Genomic DNA, 17,233 nt, shown 5'->3' with positions numbered 1-17,233 from the left:
CCGCGGCCACCTGGCTCCCGCCCCCGCGCGCCCGGCCCTGCCCCGCGCTGCCCCGGCCCTGCCCTCGCGTGTCCGCGGGCCACACCGCCCGGGCCAATCCCTGCGCCCTCCAAAGCCCGCTGTCCCCACCTGTCTGTAGGAGAATCAGATAATCGCCCAACCTTTCCTGATCTCTTAGGGAGCCCAGTGAATGGGAGATCCGAGCAACGAGGTGACCCAAAGCCACCACCAGCACGCATCTCTTCCTGACAATTCCACATCTCTATCACCCGTTTTGAGATCTTAATAGATGTAGACTTATTTTATTTTTGCGTATGGCGAAGTCATGAGTTAGCCAAAAATATTGTGAGCGACAAGGGAGTAAAGATCCCAGCAGTTATATCTCAGTGCCAGCACTTGGATTCTCAGGAACTATTCATGGAATATAAGAAAGAATTTCCCCCAGCTACCACCCTGTGGTAGCGGAGGATTCCTCCCCTCTCCCCAAAATATATTTGGTGACAGGATGGGGTTTCCTTCAATAAAACCCCAAGAAATCACTGAAAAGATGACAGCTACTGTATATAAAGTATTCGGATGGGAGACACGTGTTATGAATCATAAGGACTCTAACCAGATATTCTGGTTTTGCCTGTTTTCCAATTCTGTGTCATCATATATGGTCTGTGAGATTATCTCTCACTTTGAGAATTCTGATGCTATGGCTGTTGCTGTCTACACAGTACTGAGATTCTTCCTAAACAATAAGCCCTAACCTCCATGACTTCCTGAAGAGACTTCAAGAAAAGACAGGTGCTGCCTAGCAGGGTACAGGGAGGAGACTGTGATCGCTTTTTGAGGGAAATGCGGGCAAGGGAGAGAAGAGAAACCAAACAAGTTATCTCAGAAACTGTAGTTTATTGAGCAACTAAAATGTTCCATGAGCAGTTAATAATGGTAGTTAACTATCCCCCCCCCACACTTTTTGGGGGGTACTGGGACTGGGGCTTGAACTCCGGGCCTTGCTGCTTTCCCTTAGCATTTTCCCCTGAAGAATGGCATTCTACCACTTAAGCCATAGCTCCACTTAGCTCCACTTATGGCTTTTTGCTGGTTAATTAGAGATAAGATTCACAGATTTTCCTGCCAAAGTTTCCTTCAAACCTTGATCCTCTGAAGTCAACCTTCAAAGTAGGTAGGTGTGAGCCACCAGCACCAGGCAAACGATTCCCATTTTTAAGAGGCTTATTTATTTCCAATAAATAGCTGAAGAAAACAGGTATCCATTGCTCTATTTCTTTTTTTTTCAAATGTAATGTTTATTACATGTTTATTACTGTGCCCATTATTAAAATAACCAAAGAAAAATCAATTAAAAAAATGCCCAACTGTCAGTCCAGGCAGTATTGACTTTTCAGCTTGACTGGTTCATGGTAGAGCATAAATATGTGGGCATCTGAAGCAATTCCTTACAGACCCAGCTTGGTTCTCCTCCAGCGTCTTCTCTTGGAGTTGTACCTGATTTTGTTACCAGTTTTCATCCGAATCCACTGGGGAATGGGGCGATTTTGCTTTTGTTTCTTGACCAGAAACCTCTTGATTCTGAAAGTCTTGTGAGCAGACATGATGAGACGATCTGGAAGGCACAGTAACCACGATGATGAACAAAAGCTGAAGAGTTGCTCTATTTCTTAAAACATTACATTAATTTGTGCTGACCTTATTAAATGCTTCTTTCTCCTGAAATTCTTTTAGAGTACAAGTTACAGAATCAAGTTCCTTAAATAACAAGCTCTGTTGTCTCAGAGGGAATGTTTCTCTATGTCGTTCTAGTGTAATGTCACTTACATTTTTCTGCTCTGTGGTGCCTGACATTTTTGGCCTGATTCCTTTAGGAAGAAAACTGTTTTCAGAATTCCCCCAGGACTCTCCCCCATCTCATTGGCTGAGACTGGGTCATGTGCCCTGCAAGGGAGGCTGGGAAAATGATTCTTGAGCATTTTCAGCTTGGAGAGTGGGAAGTGAACTCTACCAGCAGAAAAAACAAGGATGGAGTGTGAGAGTGGCAGTGGGAGCCCGCATAGCCTGGCACCATTCCTCTTTAGTATTTCTATCAGCCAGATTGTGAGTAGTCATAGTCTCTAACAAGCAACATCACGTTACTGTTCTTTTTCAAATGCCTTAAATCCTCCCCTCTGACCCTATAAAATTCGTGTTTTAAACCTAGCGTATCCCATCCCCATACTCTGCTCCACTTACTTTGTCTCCCAGCTTCTTTATGTTGATTTTAAACCTCTCATAGTGGAGGAAGACGGTGCTTGGGTACAGAAAAGATGTCATGTGTAGGCCTACGTTGTGTTGTTGGCAGCAGATTCCAAGATGCTGCTACCCTTGCTGCTGCTGTCCTAGTGTGTGGGGGTGGCTAGAATGAAGAATTCGTGACCGAAGTCCCTTCCCACTCCGTTCACTAGGAGGCGGCAGGAATGCCTGTGTGAACTATTTTGGTCTCAGAAGTGTAGGTGGAGCCATGGAGATTGTTCTGTGCTTTCTGTGGCCTTCGCCTCTTGGGCGCTACTTCTGAAGCTATTGAGTTCCTTGGCAAGATATTGAGAATGTATGATCAACTTCCTGTTCCCAGTTCTGCAGGTTAATTCCAAGAATCTCATTCTGATGCCATACCATTTGAAGCAAGACTTCACCACAAATTTGGAGAGTAGGGTTTTGCCTAGTAGGGTTTTGCTTAGAATCATCCATTTGGAACATTAAAGGGACTTTAAAAAATGTTAGCAAGGATCAATCCACATCAGTGTCACACAGTGTCAAGTGATCATGAATGATAAGTGTGCAAGAGCCTGAAGTGCAGCTTAATTCAGGTGTCTCAGAAAATATAAAAAAATCAACTCCAGGTCAGAGACTTTACTGATAAAGGCAATCCTTTCAGTTTTTAGAATACCATAGGAGTCAATCTCTTCAAATAGCATTTTGGTAGTTGTTAAAGGACAGATGGTACCTAGGCTCAAATCTTGAATCCACTGTTTGTTTGCTGTGTGAATATCATTTAATTGCTTAATTTCTCATTTTTCATTCAGAGAGATAAGGAGTAAGGGAGATAATGAGTAGGGAACATAGAAAGTATTTGATGCTGGCTGTTACAGTTTATAATATTAGAATAGCAAAGAGTTCCTTAAACAAGTATGAAAATACAAACCACAGAAGAAAGGATTGATAAAACAATTACAATGAAAAGATATATCATCTGGGAGCCAGTGGCCCATGGCTGTAATCCTAGCTACTCAGGCTGTGATTGGAGGATTGAAGTTTGAAGCCAGCTCAGGCAGAATAGTCCCTGTGACACTCCTATCTCCAAATAACCCCTCAAAAAAAAAATAGAAGTGGAGCTGTGGCTAATAAACAAACAAAAGATATAAACAGGCACCATGAAGTATGAAAAACTAAAAACAATCTGAGAGCCCTTCTCTGTCACACTTATGACTGACAAATTCTACATTCAGAATATAGATGTAACTCCTACCAGTCAGTAGGAAAAAAGAATATCAGACAACCCAAAGGAAAATAAGGCAAAAATGTAAACAGGCACTTTTCATAGGGAAAGCAATAGAAATGGCTAATAATCATACGAAATACTTGTATCTCATCAGTAGACAGAAAATAAAGCAAATTAAAATTCCAAGAGGGACCATTTTCTACCTGCTGGTTGGCAAAAAATAAAGTTTTAGAAATTTATATGACATCTATTGGTAAGGACATGGAGCATCAGAAATTCTTATTGAATGCTGGTGCTATTGACATTGGAAAAAGTTTAGCATATTGGCCTGGTTCCTTTAGAAAGGAAAATTATTTTTAGAATCCCCCCCCCAGGAGCCTCTCTCTTGTTTAGTTAGAATAGAAAAGTGCCTGTTAGTGTCCTTGAGTATATCCACAGAGAAATGGTTGTATGTAGACAACAGAAAAGGTATACAAGAAAAACGAACACTTTTGTAATAGCAAAGCAAAAATATAACAAGAAACAGCTCAAATGTCTAGCAACAGGAATAGGAGGGAAATGAGTCTTGACACATTTTTTTCTTTCCATTTCCTGGAGTTCATTTTGTTAAGTATTCTTTTATATGACCAGAGGGACACAGGCATTACCTCTTTGTGTTCCTCCCTTAAGAATATCCTTTTATGGTCTCACTGCGTGTAAATGCCTAGAGTTCCTGTATGATTTATCATGTCTCGGTGTATTTTAGATCTAACATCCAAGTTTTGACACATTTATACAATGTAATACTATACAGCAATAAAATTGCCTGAACCTCAGATACCCAGTATCCATATCCATGTACATGAAGCCACAAATGTAATATATAGGGCTTAGTAAAGCAAACTCATGGGTTCTATACAGAATGATTAAAATGCATGCAAAATTAGACAGTACATTGCTTAGAAGTGCATCTACATGAAGGAAACCTAAAGAACAGCAAGAGATGGCAATATAAACCTGAGCTAGTGGAATTGGCAATGTTATGTTTCCTAAAGTGATCAGTTACTGGGAACTCATTTGTCAGCAGTAGCAGCAGCAGTAGCAGCAGCATTATCATCAGCATCATCATCATCATCATCATCATCATCATTATTGTACTTTTAAGCCATGTATGTTCTTTTGTAGCTATTTTTCATAACTATTACAAAAGACCAACCCAGAAAAAAAACACAAAGTTATTTGGCTGGAAGTTCCAGATTGGTGGGCCTGGATTTAAGTGCTTGTTCTGCTCCTTATCAACTCTATGACTTTAGGCAAATTCCCTGAGGTTCAGTTTCATAACTTCATAAATGATAGATAGATAAACTATTCATCTCTGAGGCTGTTGTGAACATTAAGTAATAGATAAAGTGAATAAAGAATGCTTTGGAACTCAGCTCAGTTCATCAAAGGCCTACCTTGTTCCAAGATCCTGGACAGGAAGTCTCATAAATGTGGGCCTCACCCTCAAGAACCAAGCAAACAAGTAGTCTTGAGGTTACACATTAACTTTGGGATCAGAGTGGGAAGTGCAGCCAGCTCAGGTTGGGAAAGCTGGTGTCTCTGGGAAAGTTACCAAGAAAAAATGAGTGAGCCAAAGCAAGAAGGGAGGCAGAGGAACAAGAAACAATGTAGCTGGTGCTAGTGGGCGCTGGTGGCTCTCACCTGTAATCCTAGCAACTCAGGAGACTGAGATCTGAAGATCATGGTTCAAAGCCAGCCCAAGCAAAAGAGTCCATGAGACTCTTACCTACAATTAACCACCAGAAAACCAAGTGGTGCTGTGGCTCAAGTGGTAGAGCACTAGCCTTGAGCTGAAGAGAGGAGGGCCAGGCCCAGCCAGGCCCAGAGTTCAAGTCCCACGACCTGGGTGGGGGTGGGGGGTGGGGGAGTGGGGGGGGGTGGGAGGGGAAGGTGGAGGAAGAAACAATGTAGTTGTTAGGTGTCCAAGGCTTATGCCTGTAATCCTAGGTACTTGGGATGCTAAGATCTGAGGACTGCAAGTCCAAGCCAGCAGGAAAGACTATGAAACTTACATCTCCAATGAACTACAAGAAGCTGGAAGTAAAGCTGTGGCTCAAGTGGTAGAGTGCTAACCTTGAGCAAAAAAGTTCAGGGACAGCACCCAGGTCCTGAGTACACACACTCTCTCTGTGTCTCTCTGTTTCTCTGTCTCTCTCTGTCACTTTCTCTCTCTCTCTCTCTCTCTCTCTCTCTCTCTCTCTCTCTCTCTCTCACACACATACACACACACACAGTCTATGCCAATCCATATAAAGTCTACATAAATCAATTCCATAATGGCCTTGTGTGAGACAAGATACTGGTGTCCTTCAGTATTCACAAGGGATTGATTGGTTCTAGGACCAATCTCCAAACTGCAAAGATATTCAACATTCTTCTATTAAATGGCACAATATTTACATATAATCTACACATATTCTCCCATGTACTTTATTTGACTTCTACATTGCATATAATACCTAGAACAATATATGTGCTATATAAATAGTTGTTAAACTCTATTGTTCTGAGATGACCAGAAAAAGTCTGTGCATGCTCAGCTCACCAAAGATTGTCTGTCTACAGTTGGTTGAGTTCACGTATATAAAGAAATAAAAGTGGCTAATAGACACATGAAGAAATGTTCACCATCTCTGGCCATAAAAGAAATACAAATCAAAACAACATTGAGGTTCCACCTCATACCAGTTAGAATGGTCATTATCAAGAAAATGAATAATAACAGATGCTGGTGGGCATGTGGCTAAAAGGGAACCCTACTACACTATTGGTGGGAATGTACACTTGTTCAACCAATCTGGAAAGCAGTATGGAGGTCCCTCAAAAGACTAAACATACACTATTCTTATGACCCAGCAATCCCACTCTTGGGCATTTACCCAAATGACCACAAACAAGGCCACACATAAGCTACCAGCACAACCATGCTCATTGCAACATTATTCACCGTAGCTAAGATGTGGAATGAAACCAGATGTCTCTATGTAGATGAATGGATCAAGAAAATGTGGTATACATCACAATGGAATTCTATGCTTCCATTGGAGAGAATGACATTGCTCCATTCATAAGAAAATGGAAAGACTTGGAAAAAATTATTTTTAGTGAAGTAAGCCAGACTCAAACATAGGCTGCATGTTTTCCCTCATTTGTAATAACTAGAGTATGTCTAGGATATTCTTAGCAGAGTATCACAGTGGCTTAATAGCTATGTGCATATGACCATATAAAATGATGCTTATTAAGCAAGGTGCCAGGGGCTCATGCCTGTAATCCTAGCTACTCAGGAGGCTGAGATCTGAGGATTGTGGTTCAAAGCCATTCTAGTCTGTGAGACTTGTATCTCTAATAAACCACTCAGAAAACTGAAAGTGGCACTGTGCTTCAAGTGGTAGAGCACTAGCCTTGAGCTGAAGAGCTGAGGGACAGAGCCCAGGCACAGAGTTCAAGTCTCAGGACTCACACACACACACACACACACACACACACACACACACACACAAACACACACACAAAGATGCTTATTGAAATGAACTCCAAGAAATGGAAACAAGAGTTTTTTTTGTTATATTGTTTGCAGTTATTTCTTTTTTCTTTCTTTTTTTCCCCTTTGGTTTATTCTCTGTTGTCACTTTTTAAATTTCTGTACCTTTGTCTTGGATATAAATTTACCTGATTTGAGGAAGGGAAAGGAAATCACAGACACAGTGAGACAAAGGGCAAACCAGTTCCACAGTGATACTAAACACTATGTTGGAAATGAACCATATAGCTTAGGGGGAAGAGTAGTTGAGGGAGAAATGGGAGAAAAGAAATATACTCATTACCTTACTTACGTAACTGTAACCCCTCTGTACATCATCTTTACAATAAAATGTAAACTTAAAAAAAGGATGTGGCTAAGTATATTTTAAAGGCAAGAATGCTCTAAAATAAGGACAAAGAGCAAGGCCAAGAAATCAAGGATCTTACGTGTTGGATTGTCAAGTGGACTTGACTCAGTGGGGAAGTATGGAAGCACTGTTGGTAAGGAAGCAGCAGGAATGGAATAGTGTGGTAGAAGATCCTTCGCTAGAGGTCAGGTGTGGCTTAGATATGGGGAGACAAGTTAAGTGAATATATGAGAAAAAGGCTTGTGAGGAGAGATTTAAGAAATGCTTTGAAAAGCAATGGGCGTAACCTACTAATTGGGGGGTAAAAAGGGGAAGGGAGAAAGAAGAGTCTAGTTCTAGTTGGGGCTACTAGGTGCAAAATCAGCTCCATTTGTTGAGAAAGTGGAGCTACTTTGCAGAGAAAGGATACCTTCAGTTTGAGTTTGATCCTTAGTGAATTTAAGGAGCTTTTCTACAGGAAAAGATGTGCAGACTACCCAAAGGCTCAGAGTTGAAAGCAAGGCCTGGGAAAGAGATTGGCGAGTCACAGTATGCAGGTAGCTGACAATGGCCAGACAGAACATATAGTTGACTTCTTTTAGAACAGTGGTTGTATCTAGCCCTGCTAGATAGTAAATATTTTAAGTTTTGTGGGCCATATGGTCTCTGTCACTACTACTCAGCTCTGTCGCTGTAGTGTGAAAGCACCCGCAGACATCATGTAAATAAATGGATGTGACTCTGTTCCAATAAAACTTTATTTATAGACACAGGAGGCTGACTGGATTTGTCTCAGAGGCCATTGTTTGCCAACTCCTAGAGAAAGAGCCAGGCATGGAGAACAAGACCAACAAAGCCCACTTTAAAGGTAAAGAGAATATACTTGCTAGGGTTCATGCCATATGATTGACAAGATCTCAATTTAAAGGGAAATTCATGAAGTCATAATTAACACCTGGGAAGGCAAAATAGAGCTACTATTCATGTCTAACTGCTAACTTAACAGATACTGTCTTCATATACTCCAAATCTGTCCTACATATTCTCAAGCTTCTGAGATTTTGGGAATGTGTATTAGTCAGCAAGACTAATTGTTTAAAGGTATTTTTTTAAAGCCAGTTTCAGTTAGAAAGGTCGAGGTGAAAAACAGTTGAGTGACCTGTTTGGGACATGTGACCCCCTCCTAGAGACAATCACCAAGGACTGAGAGATTTAGTACTATGATTGGTCCACCGGGATCATGTGCCCATTCTATTTAGGACAATGGGAACACTACCCAGGCAGGGAGAGGGGATGCGGAGCAGACAAAAGCAATGCCAATATTGAAGAAAGTCAGTGTAGAGTAGCCATGGGTGTGTTGAGTAATGCCTGCATTATTATCCTCATTGGCTGTAAGGAGGATAATGAAGCAGTTAATGAAACCTGTTTTATTGGCTTTTTCAGGGGGAGGCGGAGGGGAGGGTGGAGGGTGGAGAGAGGGGACCATTGATAACCTTTTCCTGAGCAGTTTTAGTTGAGTGTTAGGCTGACCAATTGATTACAGATAATTGTATTATTTCAAAAAACTTTAAGGCACTACAGAAATGTTAGTTGCTACTAACAAAGCCCTTAGATAAGGAGTAGTTTAAGAATCAGATAGGGTAGAGCCAGCAGTTTTATTTATCTGAATATCATTTTGAAGCCGTGGGAGGCTTCTGGGAAGTGGAATGTTGGGCTCAGGCCATTCTTGAGGCAGATTCTCACAGTGAGGAAGAGCCCTTAGGGTGGAACCACAGCTGAGTGGCCAAGCTAAGTCCTGCTATGACCCTCAAGGCCTGCGGCAAAATTGAGTTTTAGGGAGTGAGACTGGAAAGCAATATCCAAGCAATGTGGAATTTAAAACATCAGGGTTTAGTGAAGGATTATTAGAGGGTGGTAGGATGGGAGGAGAGAACTGATAAGAGTATCTGGTCCCAGGCCTAGGGAAACAAGAACAGAGCCAACCCTGAACCTAAGTATTCAATGGACAAAATGTAATCAAGTGCCCACCCCTCCCTTTAAGACTCTGACTTCCTTCAGCCTTCCCCGCGCCACCCCCAAGTCTCTTTCCTAATCCTTCCCCAGTCCAGCCCTCCCACACCCTTCCCACCTTCCTTAAGTGACTTCTGAACCCTGAATGCTTCTCCAGACTGCATCCCACCCAGACAGGATTCCAACCTCTCTCCCTTCTCCTCATCTTCAATCACACTATCTCATTTCTCATTTGTTTGCTCTCAGAGACATCTGGGAAAGCATCCATGCCAAGGTATTAATGTAATCAATCTTCTCCTCTTGATATTTGCTTTCTAAGTAGATTCTCCTGTGAACAGTTCTTAACCCAAAGAAGAGTCTCTGTCATGGTAAGAATTTGGGAGGCTGGGCGTGGTGGTGCACGCCTGTATTCCCAATGTTCAGGAAGATGAGCCAGGAGGATTATGATTTTGAGTTGCTCAAACTGGGCAATATAGTGAGACCCTGTCTTAAAAAGTAAAGCAAAGCAAAACAAAACCAGAAAGGGAGATTGGAAGTAGCAGGAGGCATAATTACTCTTTATTGCTATGCTAAAATGGGTTTGGTACTGATAAGACTCGTTCTAAGCTGGAGAAAGTACTAGGAAAGTGAGTTATATACTATATATATAAATATATATATACTATAATATATATATATGCTATATATATAGTTTATATATTTGTAAAGATGATGTACAGTTACATAGCTATAAACTTTAATTGTAAAAATAAGATGTTTAATTGGAGTTGATAACAAATTCTGATTTGAAATAAAAACGCACTCTGGTGCAAAAATAGAGGACCTACGGGCTGGGAAGATGGCTCAGTGGTAGAGTACTTGCCTTGCATGAATGAAGCCCTGGGTTCGATTCCTCAGCACCACATAAGCAAAAAGAAAAAAAAAAAAGCTGGAAGTGGGATGTGGCTCAGTGGTAGAGCACTTGCCTTGCATGAATGAAGCCCTGGGTTGGATTCCTCAGCACCACATAAGCAAAAAGAAAAAAAAAAAAAAACCGGAAGTGGGATGTGGCTCAAGTGGTAGAGCACTAGCCTTGAGCTGAAGAGCTGAGGGACAGCGTCCAGGCCCAGAGTTCAGGCCCCATGACCGGACCCAAAAAAAAAAAAAAAAAATAGAGGACCTAAAAATGTATATACCATACCACATCATACAAAGTGCAGTATCTCACCTCCAGTTTATAATCTAAAAGCACACAAGGTCTTCTATTTCAAGCTGTGTAAAATATGTAAAGCATTTGCATTTTTTTTAAAGTGTGGGGTTTTTTGGGTGGTGCTAGAAATTGAACTGAGGGCCTTGTTCTCATCAGGCAGAAATTCTACTACTTGAACTCACCTATTCAGCTTTTTTTGCTTTATTTTTGGATTGGGTCTTGCATTTATGCTCGGGCCAGCCTAAACCTCCTATTTATGCTTCCTATGTAGCTGGGATTACAGGTACATACCATCACACCCAATCATTGGTTGAAATGGGGGCCTTACCAACCTCTTGCCTGGGCTGGCTTCAAATCCTCCAAATCTCTACTGAGTAGTGGGACTACAGGAGTGAGATCTCAGTGCCTGGCTTACAAAGCATTTTTAAATTTGTACTCTAAAGCAGCAGAAAGTTGAACTAAAAAAGCTAGATTTATGGTGGAGTCAAGATTTCCACTGATCTATTGAGGCAATCTATGAAAGTTAGTGGAACAGCCAAGGTTCTCCAGAGAAACAGAGCAAATAAAATAGCCAAGTAAATGATTGATAGATAGATAGATGATAGATAGATGCTAGATAGATAGATGGATAGATAGACAGATTAATACTTATGCACAAATGCATTTATTATAAGTAACTAGCTCACAGGATTATATAGGGTGAGAAGTCTAAGAATGGCAACTGGGAGACCCAATAGAGTCAATGTACTTTCATAAGACCTAGGAGAGCTGGTGTAAGTTCCCACTGAACAGTGAGGCTTGAAATAGAACTAATTTTTCAGCTCAAGTCTGAGGACAAGAGAAGACCAGTGTCCTGAATGAAGTTAGACAGGAAGAGTTCCTCTGTTTGTTCTATTTGTTCTTCAATTGATGAATGCAACCCACTTGTATTAGGAAGGGTGGGCTTCTTATTTGAGTCTATATTTAAATGTTCAAATCTCATCCTAGAATAATTTTTGAGCAAATGCCTGGGTACCTTATGGCCCAGTCAGGTTGCTGTGTAAAATTAACCATCACTGTATACTCCTCAAGAAAGGGAATGAAATAAATAATCCAGTATTGCATTTAGTACTGATGAAAATGGTCTTGGAAACTAGATGAGAAAAGTGTGGCAAGCAGAAGTTGTGGAGACATTTATTTGAAAATTTCCTCCATTTTTGTTTGGTTTGGACTTTGATCTCTGTAGTAATCCAGTTTAGACTCTAGGTTTCCATGACCATTCTACACGAATAGAATTTATTTTCTGGAATAGAATTTGTTTTCTCCTCTTCTATTCTCCTTCATTATCATCATTGTTATCATCGTCAACATCTAAGTTTCCTTGAATGCCAGTTGCTCATGGCTCTGTACCTGAAAGAAATTTGGACATCAGGGAAGAAAGTAGATCTGTCATTTGCTCAAAGTGGCTTCAATCCAGTTTAGCAGAGTGAATGTGTACAGAAAAGAACAAGTATGGCTGGGTGTGGTGTTGCATGCCTATTATTTCAGGAAGCAGAAACAAGAGAATCATGAGTTTGAGTAGCCTCATACTCATAGTGAGTTCAAAACTAGCTTGGGTCAAATAGTGAGACTTGTTTTTAAAAAAAGAAAACCCAGCTCCTCAATACCAATGATAGGTTAAATTAGACTGTGCCAGAGAACCACGCAGACATCCAGGCACAGAGAACAAAGAAAGGTTTATTGCCAGGAAAGGTGCTGGCAAGACCCCTTCTCACAAGGGAAAAGTGAGAAGAAGCGCTGACTTTTGTCTGAGGTGACCTATATAACCTAAAAGGTTTAGAATGGGGCTAGAAGGGGCTAGGAGGCAGAGACCCTGGTGTGGACATGTGGGCCAGAGGCTTCATCGTGGTGGACTACGATTTATGGCTCCTGTCCAAATAGTAGATAAGGGATCCTGCAACTGCCCAGACCTAAAGGTCACTCTAAGGGGCTCTTGCTGCCTTATATGGTGGTAGCAGCCCCAGAGAAGTGCCATCCCAAGGTAAAGGAGGCTGGAGGCTGATTATTTACTGCCTTTACTACATGGGCCTGGTGTTGAAGAGGAAGGGAGCCTGCTAAGCTGTGGAGAGGGGAGGGAGTGGACTAAACTATGGGAAGGGAGCTTATTTTGCTAACAACCAACATGCATAAAGTAAGTACGAACAAGATAATTAAAGAAAGAAGGATATTATTCATAAAGTCCAGGAAAAGGTGTAATTGACAGGCTGGACATGTCCTTGAAAGGAGACAAAAGCAGGGCCTTGGGCAGGGGTTGAGGAAACGATGTGACTAAAACAAGTGTCTGGATGGAGAGAAAATGACAGAAATATAGAATGCCCTAGATGGAAGTAGAAAGTGCAAAATGTGTATGCAGGGACAATGAGCTGTGTCTTGGTTGACACCCGTACTGCCAAACATCTTGATGCCTGGAGCACAGCCTCCAGGAACAGCTTTAGGCCCAGATTGCTAATTAGAATTTTTCCCTATGTGTAAAATTTTCCAGGATCAGCATGGAGTGTCATCGGCTTCTTTCCCTCCTAAACACAGCTTCTCAAGCCTGCCTATCTCGTCAAACACCAAACACCATGGCTGCTCCACCCACTCACACATGCTCCATAAAAACTCCTCTCCTGGATTTGCATGTGCATTAAAAAATGCAAACAAGGAAAGAAAAAGCCTCTCTTTGTCTTCATGCACGGAGGCAGATGCCCTTTGGATCTTGTTTGTCCTGCTTATTTGCAGTCAGGGTGGTGTGTCTTAGGTGGTAAAGATAGCAGGAAGCTTCTACAGTTTTCTCTGCAGGGCCCCAGCTCAGGGCTGTGGCTTTTGGGTTTTTCACGAGTTGGAACCATGATGGAAGCTGCACTTGGGATGAGGCAGAGTACACTTTGCCTTCTGTCAGCCAATAGGGTGGCCTTCCACCCCATACTTCCTTACCACTTGCTTTCCTGAAATTCCTCCTTTTCAGTTCTCAGAGGCAGGACGGGTTATAAAGATGATCACATGCTATGAGAAGCTACACATGTCTTAGTTCTGGTTCTACCACTAACCAGCTGTGTGAACTTGGACAAGGCCCTCTACTTCCACAAGCCTTGTTTTCTCATCTGGGAGAAGAGAACATTGGATTAGGTCATCATTCAGAGACTTTCCAACTCTGTAGGAGTGGGTCTACAAGGAATCTAGCTTCTTCATACTGCAACTAACACTTTTCTTCTTCTCTGGCTACTTGGGTAAAGAAAAGAAGGCTCTAGAAGGTACTGAATTCCAACCAACTAGAATATCCCTATTAATATTTGCAAGGGTTGCTGGGTAGCTGTGGCACAGAGATGTCAGCCAGATCTGGGTCTCAACCTGTGTCTCGTCTCTGACCAGCTGTGTGGCCTTTGGCAAGTTATTTTCCTTCCTTAAGCCCGGACTTTCCTCCAGTTTATAGGAAAAATAATAGCTCCTGTTTTTGTAGGTAATCACAAGGGCTCCACAGGCAAGGAATCGAAAGTTCTTAGCCATGACTGAACACAAAACGAATATACATTTAATCACAATTCAAAAAATAGAAAATAATGTGTTTTCTAGTTTTCTGTTACTTGAATAAAACAACGGAGAAAATTAACTTACAGACAAGGTTGATTTTGGCTCATAGTTTTGGGGTTTCCAGTCTATGATTAAGCCTGTGGGGGGTTTAAGCCTGTGGTAAGAGAGCACCTGCTGGCAGCTCTGTCAGAGCACAACTACTTCTGTCATGAGCTAGGGAACAAAGAGAAAGAAAGAACTGGAATCTCAGGGTTCCTTTTAGGAGCACACACCCTGATGGAAACATCAACCCCTTTCTAAGGATATTTGGTTAGGGATTAGGCAACATTACATGAAATTCATGGAAGAAGTATGTTAACTTCATGGTAGATGTTTGCTGTCAGCACCCTTTAATGTTATTTTTTCCCCTTTTAAATAACTGAAGCTGTCAAGTGTGGGCATTTCAGCTGCTTGATTGCCTGCACAGTGACAGCTGCCTCAGACCCTAACGAAATGACGACTCTAGGTTAGATAGAGACCCAGATCAGACAGGGACCACGACTCCCATCTTTGAGGTTCCTGTGTCTCACAGGATGTGAATGATACAGTGGTTGCTCTTCAAATTCCACTGAGGTGATGGCAACAGCAACTTCGGCCCTACCACATCTGCAGGGTCCACCAGAACTGTCAATCAAATAGCCACTTCTTCAAGATTCTTCGAGCCGTCAATATGACCACTGAGGTTGTTTTAGCCATCTCACAGCTTCTCAGTGAGGCTAAAATCCAGCCAAAACACCCCAAGAACCCCTCATTCCAGTTCTGTGAACCACTATACCTGTCATGGCTGCTGCTGAAGTGCTGGTTTCTGTTCTGACAGGCTTTACTTCTGTCGTGGCAGCTCCGGACATGCTGCAAGGCTCTAGGAGGTTTACTTTAGCTATGGCCACTTCACATGAGCCTTAGATGACAGCTTCAACAATAGCCCCTTTGGATGTCCCTGCATCTACTAAGGAGGAACACCGGTCCTGCCCCTGACAGCTGGAGCGGGCAGGCCTACTGTGTCTCAGCAGACAGTTACGACTAAGTGGAAAGTTTGTGATTAGTGGAAGGGATGCTGTGCATAGGTGTGACTGGCTCTCTAAGCAGACTTTCTTCCTCTCACTCACATGGAGAAATCTGGGAGACCTTTATTTCTTAATTAAAAAAATTGTTATTATATAGGCGATATACAGAGGGCTAGAGCTACATATGTCAGGTAGTGAGTACATTTCTTTTTGAAAAGTGTCACTCCTTCCCTCGTTCTCTCCCAGTTTTCCCCCTCCCATCACCACCCAGAAGTTGTATGGTTCATTTTCAATATGGTGTCTAGTGAGTTTCACTGTTGCATTTGTTCACCCTTTGTTCCTCTGGGAGACCTCCTTGCTGGGCAACTACATCCCTGGCACTGTCAGCTTATGCCCCATTAAAGCTTCTCCCATGCTTTACTGCCTTCTCATGCTCTTTTTCATGGATAGAGTGGGCTGAGCTGGTAATCCAACGAGCAGACAATGCCCAGGGCATCAGCCTTAGGCACACCAACAACAGTAACTAGAAAGTAGATGAAGAACTCTCAGAGTGAATGACTCAGAGAAGAGACAGTGAAGAGATGAGACTAGGAAGAACTATGGAAGGGCAGAGAAACTGCAAAGTGGTAGAGAGCTGAGGCTGCAAAAGAGGAAAGTTTGCAGAGACGATATTGCTGCAGCATTGTAAGCCCAGGCTGCCGGAGGCCTTCCATAAAGGTGCCAAGAATTACTAGCTCTGGTTGCTGAGGATCTACCTAGAGTGGTTGAGTGCTAAGGGTCCAGACAGTGCTCAGAGCTGTGCAAAGAACTGAGAGCTCTAATACCCCAAGCTCAGAGCTGTAACACTAGCTGCTGGGTGCTAGGCCACCAGCACTTAAAGGAGAATAGATTTAAAATCAGAGGCTCCTGCTCCCTTCTAGTCTCAGAGATGCTGACGACAAAGGAACTGCATTTTCCTTTTCACGATTTTCATCTGAACAGCACATAAGAACCTTAGCTAATTGGTGACACAATTGTAGGGAACTCTCATACCAAGCTGTGAGACCAGGAAAGGGTCAAGAGGTTGGAAGATTGCCTTCTCAGTACTCAGAAGGCTGAGAACTGGACCCTGGAAAGGTGGAAACAGACAAGGCAAACAAATGTGTAAATCACTATTAACTGCACCCTATGATGTTTGAGTTAGAGTTGTTTGGATCCTATAAAGCTTGAGATGTTGGGAACAAGATGAATGTTTGTGTTATGGTTAAATGTTCTCTGCTTCACTCTGCTCCCAAACAATCAGGGAGTCAATTATTACTATGTATACAAACTATGTCTCATGTTCATGATTGTAACCACAAGATAGATTGGTACCTTGTTTTCTGCATGTACCTGTACTAACCTCCCCAGTATTGAACTAAATAAACAGCCTTGCTTACGGGAGCTCAGAGCTCGGGGTTCAAGAGCTGGTGGTGAGCCTTGGCCCCCTGCACCACTACTTGCTTTTCCTCTCTCTCTATTCTCATTTCTTCAGCTTCAGTATCCCATAGCACTGTTCCAAGTTGCCAGTAGCAAAACATAATGTTCTAAAAGCCTCCCAGGAGACTCTACCTCCCAGGAGACTCTACCATCTTTTAAAGGTAGCACCATCCTAAGGATAAGAACTTTCATAAATGAACCATTAGGAGATACTTAGGATTCAAACTATAGCAAATTATGTGTGTTTTGTTTCCTGTCCCCTGTCTTTTCCTCTAGTAACGGCCGTAGTGAAAAGAAAGGTTCAATGAGGGTAAGACCATCGCCACCTGACTTATCCTGCCTGCAGCCCCTGAACTTAGCAACCCTGTCCAGCACAGAGCATTAGAAAGAAAGCCTTTCCCAATGGTGCAAACAAGATAGAGCTGCTCATGAATCATTCTACCTTAATAAGAAATGGCATGTTCTCAGGCTTTCAGACCTGGTCGCTCCATATCTGACATATTCACTGAGGAAGCCATTCAGGCATGCATAGACCTCCTCTTAAGTCTACACCGGTGCAGTTCACTTGAAATTCCACACATGGAAT

The 17,233-nt window shown here is 42.3% G+C and overlaps 1 protein-coding gene across 1 annotated transcript; it reads right to left on the bottom strand.

Moving 5' to 3' along the window:
* Positions 1 to 1,292: 1,292 nt before the first annotated feature.
* On the bottom strand, positions 1,293 to 1,615 carry LOC122102399 (60S ribosomal protein L39-like). The gene has a single exon (XM_042673090.1). The coding sequence runs from the start codon at positions 1,602 to 1,604 to the stop codon at positions 1,449 to 1,451; it is 156 nt and encodes a 51-aa protein (XP_042529024.1). The 5' UTR covers positions 1,605 to 1,615; the 3' UTR covers positions 1,293 to 1,448.
* Positions 1,616 to 17,233: the final 15,618 nt, after the last annotated feature.

Source organism: Dipodomys spectabilis, unplaced genomic scaffold (genome assembly GCF_019054845.1).
Source record: "Dipodomys spectabilis isolate Male_0828 unplaced genomic scaffold, ASM1905484v1 ptg000783l, whole genome shotgun sequence".
NCBI lineage: Eukaryota > Metazoa > Chordata > Mammalia > Rodentia > Heteromyidae > Dipodomys > Dipodomys spectabilis.
Note: the sequence above shows the minus strand (reverse complement) of the source record. Positions and strands in the feature narration are given on the sequence as shown.

Coding starts and splice junctions, on each gene's coding strand:
- LOC122102399 (XM_042673090.1), bottom strand. CDS start 1,604: ATGTCTGCTCACAAGACTTTCAGAATCAAGAGGTTTCTGGTCAAGAAA.